At 45.0% G+C, this 16091-nt stretch overlaps 1 protein-coding gene across 1 annotated transcript in view; it reads right to left on the bottom strand.

Annotated features, from left to right (window-relative positions):
* CHMP4B (charged multivesicular body protein 4B) overlaps window positions 1-14841 on the bottom strand; it is a 47058-nt gene extending 32217 nt beyond the window's left edge. The window contains exon 1 of the mRNA XM_003411661.4: window positions 14584-14841. Within this exon, the coding sequence (XP_003411709.1) occupies window positions 14584-14773 (190 nt within the window). The 5' untranslated portion in view covers window positions 14774-14841. The remainder of the gene's footprint in view (window positions 1-14583) is intronic.
* Between the last annotated feature and the right edge of the window lie 1250 nt (window positions 14842-16091).

Here is a 16091-nt window from a genome sequence, read left to right as displayed (position 1 = left end):
ACAACCACTGAGTGCCGTGACAGGGAACACAACAGAGAATCACTGATGAGCAGAACAGTGGGATGCAGACCCCAAATTCTCGTAAAAAGACCAGACTTAATGATCTGACTGAGACTAGAAGGACTCTGGAGGTCACGGTCCCCAGACCTTCTGTTAGCCCAAGACAGGAACCATTCCCAAACCCAACTCTTCAGACATGGATTGGACTGGACTATAAGATAGAAAATGATACTGGTGAGGAGTGAGCCTCTTGGATCAAGTAGACACATGAGACTATGTGGGCAGCTCCTGTCTGGAGGGGAGATGTGAAAGCCACGGAGGACAGAACCTGGCTGAATGAACACGGAAGTACAGGGTGGAGAGAAGGAGTGCGCTGTCTCACTAAAGGGAGAGCAACTAGGAGTATATAGCAAGGTCTATAAGCAAGCTTTTGTATGAGAGACTGACTTGATTTGTAAACTTTCACTTAAAGCACAATAAAAATTAAAAAAAAAATAAGGGCAGGTGCTATGAATATCTAGTTAGTAAAGATCAGAGATGCCGCAAAACATCCTGCAATGCACAGGATAGCCCCTAACAACAAAGAATTATCCAGTCCGAAATGTTAATAGTATCAAGGCTGAGAAACCCTGCTCTAGAGGCCACTGATGAAATGAGATTATTGTGGTAAAAGAAATGGAAACCAAGCTGGGAAATGCATGATGCTGATGTCATAGCAGGCTGTGAATGAACTGTTGCGTGTCATCAAGTTGATTCTGACTCACAGCAACCCTATGACAGAACAGAACTGCCCATAGGGTTTCCCAGGCTGTAATCTTTTTGGGAGCAGATTGCCAGGTCTTTTATCTCACAGAGTAGCTGATGAGTTCTAATCACTGTGCCACCAAAGCTCCTTGAATGAATAAATACAAGTGAATAAAGGCTCTCAAACCATTCCAGGTAATATGAACTGTTTCTCTGCCTCCTCTCTGGGACTGGTCCCACTGTGTATAACACGATCCAATCACTCTAAGGACTCCCAACCTTTGTCCTCCTAAGCCTGACCTGCACCCACTACTGATACACAGCTCTGCTGAGTCTTGCAAGGGAATCTGAGATTGGAAGGAGCCAGGGTGGCAACACAATGTGGCATGAAAGAACGAGACTTAAGAGTCTAAAGTGTTCTAGCTCTGACTCTGCCCCTAGAAACCAAAAAACTACCAGCTGCCATTGAGTCGATTCTAATTCATGACAACCCTGTGTGTGTCAGAGTAGAACTGTGCTCTACAGGGTCTTCAGTGGCTGATTTTTCAGAAACAGAATGCTAGGCCTTTCTTCCGAGGCAACTCTAGGTGGACTTGAACCTCCAACCTTTTGGTTAGCAGCTGAGTGTTTAACCAATTGTGCCACCCAGAGAAATCACTTAATTGCTCTGTGCCTTAGTTTCCTCCTTCACAAAATGCAGAAGAAACAAGAACACGTATGCGAAAATGCTTTGGAAGCTGTAAAACCCCGTACAAATATGAAGTATTCCTCTGCAGAATTTTAACAGGTGCTCACACCATGGAGAGAATGTTATAAAAAATGAGCTTCCAATGACAGGATTCTGTCCATTGATCATTTATGAGCACTCAAGGAGATGGAGCCTTGGCCCTATGAGAAGACACCAGAACCCACTGGGACAAGCCCACCTCAGGATTTCCAAGGCACTGAGCTGGGTTGGCCCAGTGACTTGAAGTCATCTGAATCTCAGCTTTCTCATAATGTTTCTGATAAAGTCTGTAAAGTTCATGGCACTTCCCAAGATGGAAGGAATGCTTTCATTTTCTAAAATTTTTTCTCCTGAAAAATTGTTTTCACTTTTAAATATAACTGCTTTAGAATAATGAAAATAACTTAAGTTAGCTAAGTTGCTATGTATCAGACAGAGGAATGAAAGGGAGGGAAGGAGGAAGGAAAAAAGGGAAGCAGGAAGGGAATGGGGGAGGGAGGAAGGAAGAAGCACCAGTGCCATAGTTTCCAGCACCACAGCAATAGTAAGCCACTAGGGTACAACAAACTGACAGACGGGTAGTGGGTCTGTCCTTTATACCTCCAAAATTACTTCTAAAATCTAAGCACGAGAAGGCCTATCTGCAACCTCAAACCCTGCAGTCTCTGCCACAGAAGGCTAACAGAGCTTACTACAGCTCTGTAGACGGCCACAGAAGGCTAACAGAGCTTACTACAGCTCTGTAGACGGCCACAGAAGGCTAACAGAGCTTACTACAGCTCTGTAGACGGCCACAGAAGGCTAACAGAGCTTACTACAGCTCTGTAGACGGCCACAGAAGGCTAACAGAGCTTACTACAGCTCAACGCCCAAATCTAACGCCAGACTCACCAACCAAACTGCGACAACTTGCCTCCTGTGTGCAAGATTCTAAAGACAGAAAATGCTCTGGGAACGCGACTGATCCACCTGGTAGAGAAGTAAGAAACTAGCAATCATTCAAGTTTTAAATATCAGCCATTGGTGAGCTCTGCCAGTCAATGTCCCCAAGTCTAACTCTGGGCCACCAAGCCAATCAAATTCACATCCTAATGAGGAGTCACAGAAAGTAAATGCCTCTCTCGGGTGGACTGGTCTGGGTAGCAACTCCTCGTCAAATTTATGCAGGCAGGCCACACACATGTACAAGTCTTATTTTTGTTTTTACAGCTATTGGATCTTATAAAGATTACAAACAAAGAACAGTTCCTGCTTGGGCAGAGAGGAAAGAATTCACTTCTCATGTTTATTACTTCCTACTTCTCTTTGTAGAAGATAAGACAAGTATAAAGCAAATGTGTAATAATTATCAGAATAAACTATACTATAAATTTAGCATCCCATAGCTAATTATTTTATGATTAAATGAAGTTAAACATTGACCCCTATGTTCCCCAAAGTGGCTTCTGATTCAACTAAAGAAAGCTTTTAAAAAGTTCTACATATATTTTCACGTTCCAGCATTTTCTTTCCCAAAAATCCTTGTATTAATTCAAAATTTCAAGCACTCGTACATCTTGATTTTCTTTCTGCTCTAACATTCTGTTACTCTCCAAAATAACTATGTAATAAAGCACAGATTTTCAAGGTCTCTTCAGTGAAGCACACACACACCCCCCCAGGCTAAGTTTTGGCCTCCTCCACAGCATACCATGGACTTTGAATTCTACATACGCTTCTAGAACAAACCACACTGTTCCCTGATTATCTACTTTCCTGTTACTCCAGCTAGGTTATGAGCTCCTCAGAGGCAATGACCTGTCTTCACCTGCATTTACCCAACAACTAGACAGTACCTGGCACACAGCTAATCAACACATACTTATTAAAAAACTGTAATAATGAGACAAAAGTTTCCAACTACCTTCCTTTAAAATGAGGTACCTGAAATTAGGAAACCCTGGTGGCGTGGTGGTTAAGTGCTACGGGCTGCTAACCTAAAAGGTTGGCAGTTCAAATCCACCAGGCGCTCCTTGGAACCTCTATGGGGCAGTTCTACTCTGACCTATAGGGTTGCTATGAGTCGGAATCGACTTGATGACAATGGGCTCGGTTTTTTGGTTTACCTGAAATTAAATGCAACTGTATATGGAAACCCTGGTGGCATAGTGGTTAAGAACTATGGCTGCTAACCAAAAGGTCAGCAGTTCAAATACACCAGGTACTCCTTGGAAACTCTGTGCAGCAGTCCTACTCTGTCCTATTGGGTCCCTATGAGTCAGAATTAACTCAACAGCAATAGGTTTGGTTTTTTGCTTTGTCTGTGTACCACTAAGACAAAAAAAAAAAAAAAAAAACTTGGGATTGCAACAACAGAGTCCTCAAATAGTCCACAATATCCTCATCTGTTTCAAAATCCCTAGTTTCGTTTTCTCAAATACATTTCTTTGTATTCAACACAGCCGGGTGAAAGCAAAGGTTCTTTTGCAACTTCTAGTTGTAACTACAGATCTGAGGTGACGTCATAGACAAAACGTGTGTTTACAGCCAATTCCCACCTCACCCCAGAGCTGCCTACCCCTTATTCAAGGCATAACTCAGGAGTTCTCACTGTCACCCCAAACCCTAAACTGAGGTGACTGCTCCCATCTTTGTGCTCCATCGAGCTCCATTTAGTGGCACATACAACCAATTTTGGGCTTTAGTTACTCCTGTCCTAGATTCATCCTCCTACCAGGAATACAGGCTCCTGAGAGGAGGATCATCAGGCAGAAAACACTGATGAGGTGAATGACTGAACTCATGCTTCAGGATTCACAGGGCCTCCTGTCCCTAAGCAAAGTCAACTGCTCTGGCTGCTTAATGGGAGGAACCTTTCCTCGGCAGGTTGTAGCAAGCACCAGGCCTAGTGCCTTGAGCATCCTGGTGCCTGATGCCCACTTCTTTTGAGGGTAAAAAAAAGAAGAAAATGCTCTTTGGTAAATTTTAACCTGATTAGGAATCCCTGCTCAAAAATTCACCATCACGCCAAGATCCAGGAAAACATCATTTTACAGAATCAAATAGGGCAGGTTTGATAGAATTTTCTGTGCTGATTCTCTACTAAGCAAGGGGCACAGTGGACAAATTCCACCTTTAATGCTACCTGTATGGTAAGAATCACCATAAATTCAGATCCCACCTGGAAATGGATGTAGCCTTACCGTCTCACATCTCCACCCTCCTCGCCAGCTGCCCAAGTGGCACACTCTCTCCAACCTCTAGCTACCCAGAGCTGGGCTGGAGTTTATAAGTTAGAAGCACTCTGTCCTTCAGATTGGCTGCCCATGCAGCCCTTCTCTGATCCTGGCCACCCCAAGTCAGGTCAGAACGCACAAGTTAGGAAGACCGTCCTTCAGGTTGACTGCTGGGCAGTCTTTTTCTGACCTTCAGCAGCCACCCAGAGCTGGTTCAGAGTTCACAAGTTAGAAAGACTCAGTCCTTCTGACTGCCAAATAGACAGACACCAGTCCCTGCTGGCTCTTATTGCCTCCCAGTGAGTTTGTTAATTCCTCACAGCTCACAGAATACAGACAGTATCTATACTTATAGTTACCCATTTATTACAACCAAAAAATGATATAAACAAAGAGACCCATAGGTGAGATCTGGGAGCATTCTTGGCGCAGGGCCTCCACATCCTGACGCATCACCACCCTCCCACTACATCAAGGTCTTTCATCAACCAGGAAGCCCCAACTAATTTCATGTTCAGGACCTTTTACTGACACCATTGCATAATCGTGATTGGGGTCTCAGTGCATAGTCATGAGTGATCAAATCATTAAATACGCAAGACTGATTAAATCATGTCCCCTCCCTTCCTGAAGGCAGCTAATTTGGCCCCCACTCACTTGCACACATTTTCAAGTGTTGCCTGGCTGTTTTAGAAGACAGATACTTTGAATACTAGGGATATTCCAAGGGTTATCACTCAGGAACCAAAGACAAAGGCGAAATCAAGTTGTCTGTCTCGCTTCATCATCCCGTAAAATCCTGTCTCCCTCAGCTAAGAAGCTCCTTGCATTTTCTAGTTTGTCTATCCATAGCTCCTGAAAGGAATACGTAGGATAGTTGTAAGACTCAAGTGAGAAAATATATGTGCTATTTAATTGTGAATTTTTTCTTCTTTTTTTTCCCGCTCTATGAAAGCCAAGGATCTGGTTCAACTGCAGGATCCATTGGGCCAGGCTGTGTCTCTTTCACTGCCTGGAAATCTACATAGTATTTCAGATGGCTCAGCCAACAACTGTTCTTCCTGATACAGGAAAGTGGCGGGACAGGACAGTATGAATGCCACAGAAATTAAATAGGAAACAGACACAAAGAAATTAAACAAACAAACAAACAAAATCACTGGAAAAATAACTTCTGGTGGTAAAAGTTTTTTTTTTTTTTTTTAATCATTTACTAATTCCATTCCCAGTGGCAGTTAATTCCTAGTGTTCTTATAACACTCTATACTAAAGTCTTACTGGGTGGAAATTCTTTCTTTACCGACTGGCCCTCTCACCAGGCAGTGGTGCTCTCTCGGGGTCAGAATCATGCCTAACTTATCGTGGCATTGCTGATGCCTGACAACCTCATCAACGACGACTGAATGATCATCAGTTATCCAGATGATATGCCTCTCTAATGAAGAGGACTGCTACCCCATCAACAGAACATGTGCTTCGAGTTCTTTTTCAAGGGGTGAAGACAGATTTCTACTGAACCATCCTCATTCTGTGGGCCCATCAGACTTGGAGGTAAGCAACGGGATTTGGGAATAAGTTGAGTTGAGTGAAGCATTCAATCTTTGAGCAGAAAAAGAGCCAACTGACCAAGGAGACAGCAACCTTGAGTGTCCAGGGATAAATACTTGTGTGGACATATGAAAAACACTCAATATTCTCATTTAATCCTTACAACACAGATAGAGAAGTGTCTCTCAAACCTTAATGTGCATACAAGCCACCTGGGGATCTTATAAAAGTGCAGGATCTGATTCAGGAAGTCTGGATGGGGCCTGAGAATCTGCATTTCTAACAACTTCCCAGATAATGCCACAGACTCCATCCACTTTGTACGCATATACAAGGTTGAACATTAAAAACTGTTTCCTGATTTTGTAGCTGAAGAAGATAATGATCAGAGGCATGAAAAGACTTGCCCATGATCACAAAACTGGCAAGTGGCAGAGGTGGGTCAGGAACTCAGGTCTTCTTCTGACTCCAAATCCAGTGCCTTTTCCACTATACCATACCACTAGCCTCTTGAGCTAAACAGCCACAACCAAACAGATGTACAGCTTTCCTGCATCCCTCACATAAGCCCTTTAGCTAGCTTTGCCATATAAGGAAGAGGGAAGAGGTAACACTAGAAATATTAGCTATGGGAGAATCAAGCTAGCCAGGTGCTCTTGTTAAGAACTTAAGCCATTCAATCCTTCAGCTAAGACTCCGTAAGAAGGGCCAAACAAACTTTAGGGGTTCCTAGATGCTCGTTCCTTTACTAATAAAAGGAAAAAGTGAAGTGTAATTCTCAAAAAGAATCCGTTTCAATGATATGGGGTTGTCAGGGCCAGAGAACACAAAGAATTAAGTTAATTCCTAAGCAAAGGGGTTGGCCCAGACCTTGGCTGGAATTTTCCGCTCTGTCCACTCCACACCTTAAGAGCAACACTGATGAACAGAAGTACGTAACAGAGGAGATTAACAAGGAAGGAACAGAAATACCAGGCAATAACAGAGAATCTCTGTCCTAGAGAGGTACAGATTCGAGACATAAGTACTATAGTCTCTGGTCTGTCACGTCAAAGGGGTATTAGACCTGTTCTCTGTGGCGTCAAGAGGCAGAATTAGCAACCTGTTTTCCCAAAAGAAGAAACACAATTCACAATTGTCTAAAATCAGGGCTGGGATTTGCCCCAGGCCACTCGGCTCCAAATTCCACATTCTTTCCCCAAGCCCAAGCTGCTTCTCAAAGAAGCTACCGCATAGACCTGCAGCAGAGGTAAGCACTACAGGAGACAAATCTCAATTCCAAATAAGAAAGGTCGTTTTACACTGGAGCGGTCCAAAGACAGACTAAGACGTAGAGCGGAGGACAGAGCACCTAATACAAATCCTGTCCGCAGAGGGGTTCAAGCAGACGTTAATCGCTCGGCAGGAATACCGCAGAGGGAGCTTGGGCGCTGGGTAAGTAGCTGGGTGAGATGCGCTTGCCAACCTTCAGAGATGAATTCATCTCTTCTTGCTGTATTCTGCTCGAACACTTCATTTGTACACTTAAAACGGCTTGCCTTTTATCATAGCTACTTGTACGAGTGTGTCTTCCTCACTGAACTGTGAGCCCTTGCAGGGCAAAGGCAGCGAGTGTCCTAATCATCTTTATACCCCTTACTGTGCCTAAGACTACACTTGGGAAACCAAGGAAACATTTACGTCCTTCCTATGTGCTTTTTTTTTTTTTTTTTTTTATGTGCTGGGTTTTCTGCTAGGTACTTTAAATACATCGACTTACTCCCTAACCTTCCAACAACCCTATGAAGTAAGTATTATTATTCCCCTTTTACAGCTGGGGAGATTGAGACTCAGGGAGAATGAATAACTGCCAATATTCTATCGGTGAGTGGTGGAGCTGGCATTCAAACTTGAAATTCTTTGTCTACACCATCAGGCTGCCTTCCTCGTAGGAAGAACACAGTAAAGGTCTGCTGATTTGACTCGAACACCTTAAAAAATAGGCCAGTACTATATCCAGCTGGGTTTAGTTATTTATTCCTGTTGTAATGCTCAAATTTCCTCAAAATGACCAATCTAAAATTGTTGCTGTTGTTTTTAAATATCCTCTCTCACACCCTTTTAAAGAGAGCGGCATGGTGCGAAAACAATTCTGGGCAAGAGAACCCAAAGGAATTCCCTCAAGTCCCCAAAACCTCTGCCTCTCCTCCCAGGCAGCCCTGGCTCTACTCAGGGCTCTGGACCGCTGTGAGCAAATTGGGTCCTGGCTTTCTGCCGCAGCAGAGATATGGCTTGTACACATCTTCCCAGGCTGTCCTCCAGGACCCTGCACTCCACACTCAAACCCAACTCTGAACAACTAAAATTTTCCTCCAGCAGAACAGTCCAGTTCAAAGGTTCTCACATTTAAACTTCCAAACATAACCTGTCTTGAATTTCAAATCACATTATAAACCTACTCTGGCAGGCACCTGAAAATATTTAATCTCCCTGCCAAATGGGGCAAAAAAAGGATTTTGTCATTTGAATCCAAGGCACCAGCATGTTTGGACAGGGCCACTCTGATACTCCATCTGTCTTAAGAAGTAAACCAAACCCAGTCTGGCCAACCATTTCTTCAAATAAGAAACTTAAGCATCACCAAGGGAAATTCCCACTGCTCAGTTCCCTGGGTAGGTTTCCGATTTTCTTCCATCCCTGGGCCTCTGGGACAGGAGATTCAGCTGGCATATGCACCATTAAAACGCTATGCTTTTCAACCTGACACCTTGGTTCCAGAGAACTGAAAGGCCACGTTAACTATAAATTTAACTCATTAAGATGTCTTCCCACATGCTAACATTTTAGAGCAACTTTATTAAACATAAGAGAGCCACCCTGGCTCCAGCAATGAGCAGAACTTAATGAAGATATATTTCCCGTGAGCACCTGGCCTCTCTGCATCCATCAGACATTTTCAGCTGAACCTAAATTAACCCGTAAATGAACTGATGGGCATCCATAAATCTAACATAAATGTACCAGTAGAGAGGATCTGAGATTCCCAGTCTCCATTTTCCAATCTCATTCAAAATAAGTGATACAATTCTCTTGTTAAACTAAAATATGATCCTTTCTACAAATTGTTTTCATCCCTATTAAAACAGGAAGAAAGGGAATGCTGAACCACCTAGGGTAGATACGATGCCTTAAAAAGAAAAGAACCACTGATACTTGATCATCTTAAGAAGAAAACCAACAGGGTACCACAGTTTAGAAAGGTGCCAAAGAGATCTAAATCAGTTCACTCAGACACAATCCTAGTTTCCACCTAGAGAACGTCTTCATTCTGATGAACCAAAGAAGTCTGATGAACAATGACTTTATCAGAAAAGAAATGTGGATTACTTCTATATTACTCAATATCCACAATGTGCCACATTCTTTCATATATTATCTAGATAATCCTCACCACATTCTTATTGTTTTGTGCCGTCGAGTCGACTCTGACTCATAGTGACCCTATAGGACAGGGGAGAATTGCCCCATAGGGTTTCCAAGGCTGCAATCTTTACGGAAGCAGATTGCCACATCTTCCCTCTGAGTGGCTGGTGGCTTCAAATTGGTCAGCCCTTCAGTTAGCAGCAGAGTGTTTAGCCACTGTGCCACCAGGGCTCCTTAATCCTCACCACAGCCATGTGAAATGTGGGTTATTTCTACTTTATAGACAAGAATTGTGGCAGCATTTAGGTCTCTCAGAGGGCAGGGACCATGTCTGGGTCATCTTTGTACACACAGCTCCTGGCACAGGACCTAGGACACGGTAAGTGCCTGCCACACGCTTGAGAGTGAACACACGTCTAAAGAAAAAGAAACCAGGAAAAGGCTTGCAATCTAAGTTCCGCTCTAGGCCTCTAACCAAATTCACTGCCTAGGACACATCTGTGCACCGCAAATAATTTTCTCCAACCTCAAAGGTTTGTTTCAAAGCACAACTCATGATCTTTCCACAAAGAAAGCATCCACATTTCGCTACACTCTCCATGGGGCAGGGCTATCTCACTTCCTTTTCCCACACACAGCACCACACCTTACACAAGTGGGCATTTAATGAGTCAAGTGATGATGAAGGCCATGATGCCTTCACCAGGAGAACTGGTCTGTGAACCAAGCCCCTGGAGCCTCATTCTCTTCTCTGTACAGTGGGAATAACAGAACGTGCAAGATTGTTTTCATTCATTTAATAAATATTATGGACTACTAACTATGTGCCAGGCCCTGGGCTAAGTGCTGGGGCAACAGCAATGAACATGACTGTCACATCCGGTCTTAGTATCTGCATGAGGCTCACACACACAAAAAGAGCTTTACCAACTTCAAATGACTATACAATTATGAAGTATTGCTCCTCCTCCTGAGTTTCTCAACTTGGTTAATGGCATCACCATCCACCCAGCTGTAAACCTGGGAGTCATCTGCAACTCCTCCCTCTCCTTCATCCTGCCAACTCCCACAAATCCAATAAATCACCAAGTCTCTTGGACTCTTCTTCAGAAAAGTCTCTGATGTGTATTACCTCTCTTCTAATTTTCAGTGTGTCTATTCTAGGCCCTTGGTTTCCATCTTAATAACTGCAAGTCTCCTAGTAATTCCAAGTCTCCTTTTACTAATGATAATGGCAAGCATTTATCAATCACATACCATACAGCAGGCACTGCGCTAAGAGCTCTGCATGTGTAACATATTTTAATCCTCTAAGAAAGATACGAGTACCCCAACTGGTAGAGAAGGAATCAGAAGCACCAAGTCACCTGCCCAAGGCACATAGCTAGTAATAGAGCTACAGCTCAAATTCAGGTCTGTGAGATTCTATCCTTGTCCCTTACTGGATTCCTGCCTCCAGTCCCTTCTGGTTGGTCTACACTACTTCCTTTATGCTGCTGCTGGAGTGCTTTTTTGAAAATTCAAGTGGATATTTATGCCTTTTCTGCTTTAAAGACTGCCAATGGCTCCTTGCTATCTCCACATCAAGGCTACAGGCCACCTCCCAGTTTCTCTCTCTCCTGCCCCACCCCACAGGCTCCAGCCCCAAGACACTCTTGCTGCTTCCCAACCACCAAACTCCTTGCTGACCTACCTCACATCCTTGCTTTCCCTCTCCAAACAGGAACCTCCTCCTCCGCAGCCTCAGCCCCATGTGTTGGTTTGCTGCTGTTAGGTGGGTGCTGTCAAGTCGGTTCCGACTCATAGCGACCCTATGCACAACAGGATGAAACGCTGCCCAGTCCTGTGCCATCCTCACAATCATTGTCATGTTTGAGCACACTGTTACGGCTACTGTGTCAATCCATCTCATTGAAGGTCTTCCACTTTTTCTCTGACTCTCTAGTCCGTTCTCCAGGGACTGGTCCCTCCTGAAAATATCTCCAAAGTACGTGAGACAAAGTCTCACCATCCTCACTTCTAAGGAGCATTCTGGCTGTACTTCTTCCAAGACAGATTTGTTTGTTCTTCTGGCAGCCCATGGTAAATTCAATATTCCTCATCAAGACCATAATTCAAAGGCATCAATTCTTCTTCAGTCTTCCTTATTCATTGCCCAGCTTTCCCATGCACATGAGGCAATTGAAAATACTATGGCTTGGGTCAGGCACGCCTTAGTCCTCAAAGTGACATCTTTGCTTTTTAACACTTTAAAGAGGTCTTTTACAGCTCCATGTACACACTCATACTTCAGCACTGACTACTGTTATTATTTCTCTCTCCCACATACACACCCACACACTTCCAGTCTTGAGTTCCTGGAGGGCAAACACAGTGTATTTTCATCTCTGACTCCCAAGGTCCCAGCACGGTGGTGAGTCAGTAAGTGACTAAATGAATGGTATGTGGTGGTGTTAACACCGCATAACACTATACCAATAAGCAGATAAGACATTTCCCAGAGGACTGTAAAAAGAAGGGCAGGTTATAGTAGCTCCTGTTCTCGAAGGCAAACTCAAGACAATAGACTGCTTTCAGCAAAGTCTATTAAAATTGAGTGTCTTGGCCCTCCAGTCTGCTGGCAGCCTCTCTCCAAGCCTCTTGAAAGTCAATTCAATCACCTCTAAAACGGAAGAAACTACACTAGCTCTGACCCAAAGATCACAGGAGAACTGCCCTCTCAGGTAGAATATGGGTAAACTGACACCCACCTCCACCACCCTGCAATGGGCAAAGCCTTCCAAAATGCAGACTGATAAAAAACAATATGACTCTAGTTACCATCAACAATAGAGGATCCTAACTGAGGGACAGTCATCAGAAAAAAAAGATAGAGACAGCAAAATACAATCCCGCTTTCAGTTTCCAGGACCAAGACCAGAGCCCAGGCCGCAAAGAGATGACTGCAACTGGCTCCTCACCGGTCTCCCCGCTCCCTCTCACCAAAACCTGATGCCCGCTCTCCACAGAGCAGTCAGATGATGTTTTTAAAACTACCAGTGATTAAGACACACTCTAGTGTAACACCCTCTAACAGCTTTCTATCCACTCGGAATAAATTCCAAATTCTTTATTAGGAATGTCAAGGCCTATCCCCCTCCCTTATTTTATATCACATTCCCTTTCAATTACTACATTCCAGCACAGGGATAATCTTTCCGCTTCTTAAAAAAAAGCCAACCTCTGGGCCTTTTCATACGCTGTTAGCCCCGCCAGGAAGGCTGCTCCTGCAGATTTTTGCAGAGCTGGTTCCTTCTCAAGGCTCAGCTCAAACTTTACCTTTTCAAAGAGGCCTTCCTGAACACTAAAGTAGCACCCCTGCCCTTCCCATCACTCCCCAACAGATCTTTTTTTTTTTTTTTTAAGCACTCATCATCACCAGACAATATTTTCTTCATTTGTTTATTTTCCTGTCTGTTGTCTTCTCCCCCATCAGGGTGGTGGCTATGTTTTGTTCACCCCTGGGAATACAATGCGCACAGTAGGCACTCAAAAAGAATTTCCAGAATATTTGCTGACTATCAGCAGTATGTGATGGAAACCCTGGTGGCATAGTGGTTAAGTGCTATGGCTGCTAACCAAAGGGTCAGCAGTACGAATCCGCCAGGCGCTCCTTGGAAACTCTATGGGGCAGTTGTACCCTGTCCTATAAAAAAAAAAAAAGACATTTTTTTTTTTTTTTTTGGTCGCTATAAGTTGTAATCGACTCGAGGACACTGGGTTTTGTTTTGTTTTGTTTTTATGAGCAGTGCAGCATCCTCAGAATGTATTCTGTTAGAAGGAAGGAAACGTCTACTTAGCCCCTACTATGTGCACCAACGACAATGTGCTGGGCACTGTCAATCCATGATCTTCTGTATAGAGAGGCAAATTAACTTTTCAAGGAAACACAGCTAGTGACTAGCAGACTTTTGAGCTAAATTCTTGTTTCAAAGGCTTCTAAATCCCTCTCACCACTGTCCCTCTCAGGGCACAGCACGATTGGTTTGCTTTACAGTTAGTAAAGCATTTTCACATTCACTTCACTTAAGAAAAACACAAAGCACCTGTCCAGAAAGTCATAAAACAACAGGAAGTAACATGATCATGCGTCGAAGTCCCAGTAGTGGGGACCTGGGAGGGGGCGGGGACGAATGGAGGATGAAGTCCTTATTTCTGGCTGGGAGGGATGACAGTGAGTCACCAGGTGAAGGTTTGCGCTCAGGGAAACTCTGATAAGGCCAGGTTATTATGCAAAAAGAAGTGAATCACAGAGCTGGAAGACACCCTACGCCTCATGGAGGCCAAACCCAGGCTGAGGGATGGGGAAACTGAGGCCCCAAGAGGAAGAGCAACTTGTTGAAGTTCACTCAACAAGTCGGTGGCAGAGCGAGAACCAGGGGGGGTCTTATCTCCCCTGGAGGCTTCTCTCCATCAAGGAGGCTTTCACGGAGAATTCTGAGGCAGGGGAATAAGGAGAGGCCAAGGGAAGCTCATGCGCCCCATGGAGGCGCGGGGGTGGAGGGGGGATGAAACTAGGAAAGACACAAGTATCAGAATCGGGGACACAGATGAACCGGGGAAGAGGCGGAGGCAGAAACTGGCAAGAGGAGGGCAGACCAGAGGGAGGAGGAAAAGGCGTAAGAGAAAGCAGTAACAGAGCGAGGGCGGAAGAAAGTATTGCGAAAACAGGGTCTGAGGGGGCCTGGCGGGGTGAGGAGAGAGCGAAGACAGAGGATTGGAATGAGAAAGCCTGATGGTGGAGGGAGCCCGGGGCTCGAGGAGACACTGACAGTGAGCTGCCTCGGACCCAGAAAGGAACAAGCGGAGTCTGACAAGGGAGAGTTCCAGGGCCTGGCGGACCCAGACGCGAGTCCTTCGAGGGTGGAGTCGGGGCCCAGGGAGCCTGAGAGGGATGGGCCGCCTCACCGCGCTTGTTTTTGGTGCCGTGCTTCTTGGCTGCGGTCAGCTCCTGCTCGATCTTCTTCTCCAGGAACTCCTGCTTCTTGCTGAGCATCTCCTCCGTGTCCCGCAGCCGCTGGATGGCCTCTTGGGGGGTCGGGCCGCCCTTGCCGGCCTTACCCCCTCCGGTCCCGAACAGCTTCCCGAACACCGACATGGTTGCTACTCGCCGCGCCGGCCTGCGCCGCCCGCTCCGGCTCGGCTCGGCTCGGCTCCGGCGCCCGCTTCCAGCCCCGCCGCTCCCTGCTTGCGCAGGCCTCTCCGCCGCCTCCGCCCCGCAGCTGGGCCCGGCCGCGCCACCTCCTACAGGCCCCCAAGCCCGGCCCGTCTGGCGTCAGGACAACGCGCCGCTGACTACAACTTCCGGCGGGCAACGCGCCGACTGCGCCTCAAATCTAATGGAAGGAGGCGAGCTGCATGCCGGGAGACTATAGTCTTCCGGCTTGAGGCGCTCGGCGGCGCGCCTTTCTGGTCTAACTAGGGTCAAAGGGCGAGGTGGCGTGCTGGGAAATGTAGTCTCCTTGGGATACGCTCTGTAGGGGTAGGAGGAAGAGAAAAAGCAGTATTAAAAATAAGAAAAAAAAATAAGAGCAATGAAAAAATAATAATAACAGTAATTAACATTGTGCACATTCTACGGTCCAAGGATTGTGCAAAGCATTATCACATTTAATTCTCACAACACACCTATGGCAGATAATACCGTTCCTACCTTATAGATGAGGAAATCAAGGCTCAAGAGAAATTCAGTGACTGGCTAGGCTAATTCAAAGTCTAGCCCCACTTTTGCATAAGCTGTTCTCTCTACTTAAAATGCCTTTGTACTCTTTTTTTTTTAATACAGCAATATACATACAACAAAAACTATTTCGTCAACTTATACATGTACACTTCAGTGACATTGATTACATTCTGCAAGCCGTGCAACCGTTCTTGCTATCTTGTTCCAGAATACCCCACTAGTATTAACGTAAATTCTATACATTCTAAGCAAAAAAACCCATTTTTCTCCTCGCTCCCACCCCTGGTAACGCTAATTACTATGGTTTCTTTATAATTGCTTATTTCATATAAGTGATATCATACAGTATTAGCCCTTTTGTGTCTGACTGACTTCACTCAGCATACTGACCCAACAACACCTAAAAACAACAACATGGTAGTTCTATGTTCAGCTTTTTCAGGAACTGCCAAACTGTTTTCCACGGTGGCTGTACCAGTTTACAATCCCCCCAGCAATGGATGAGGGTTCCTGTTTCTCCACAACCTCGCCAACACCTAGTATTTTCCAAGTTTTTTTGTTTTCTATCACTGCCATTCTATCACTGTGGTTTTGATTTGTATCTCCTAATTCTAAAGGGGAAACCCTGGTGGTGTGGTGTAGTGGTTAAGAGGGATGGCTGCTAATCAAAAGGTCGGCAGTTTGAATCTACCAGGCACTCCTTGGAAACCCTATGAGGAAGTTCTACTCTGTC

Source organism: Loxodonta africana, chromosome 24, assembly GCF_030014295.1.
Source record: "Loxodonta africana isolate mLoxAfr1 chromosome 24, mLoxAfr1.hap2, whole genome shotgun sequence".
In the NCBI taxonomy this organism is placed as follows: domain Eukaryota; kingdom Metazoa; phylum Chordata; class Mammalia; order Proboscidea; family Elephantidae; genus Loxodonta; species Loxodonta africana.
Note: the sequence above shows the minus strand (reverse complement) of the source record. Positions and strands in the feature narration are given on the sequence as shown.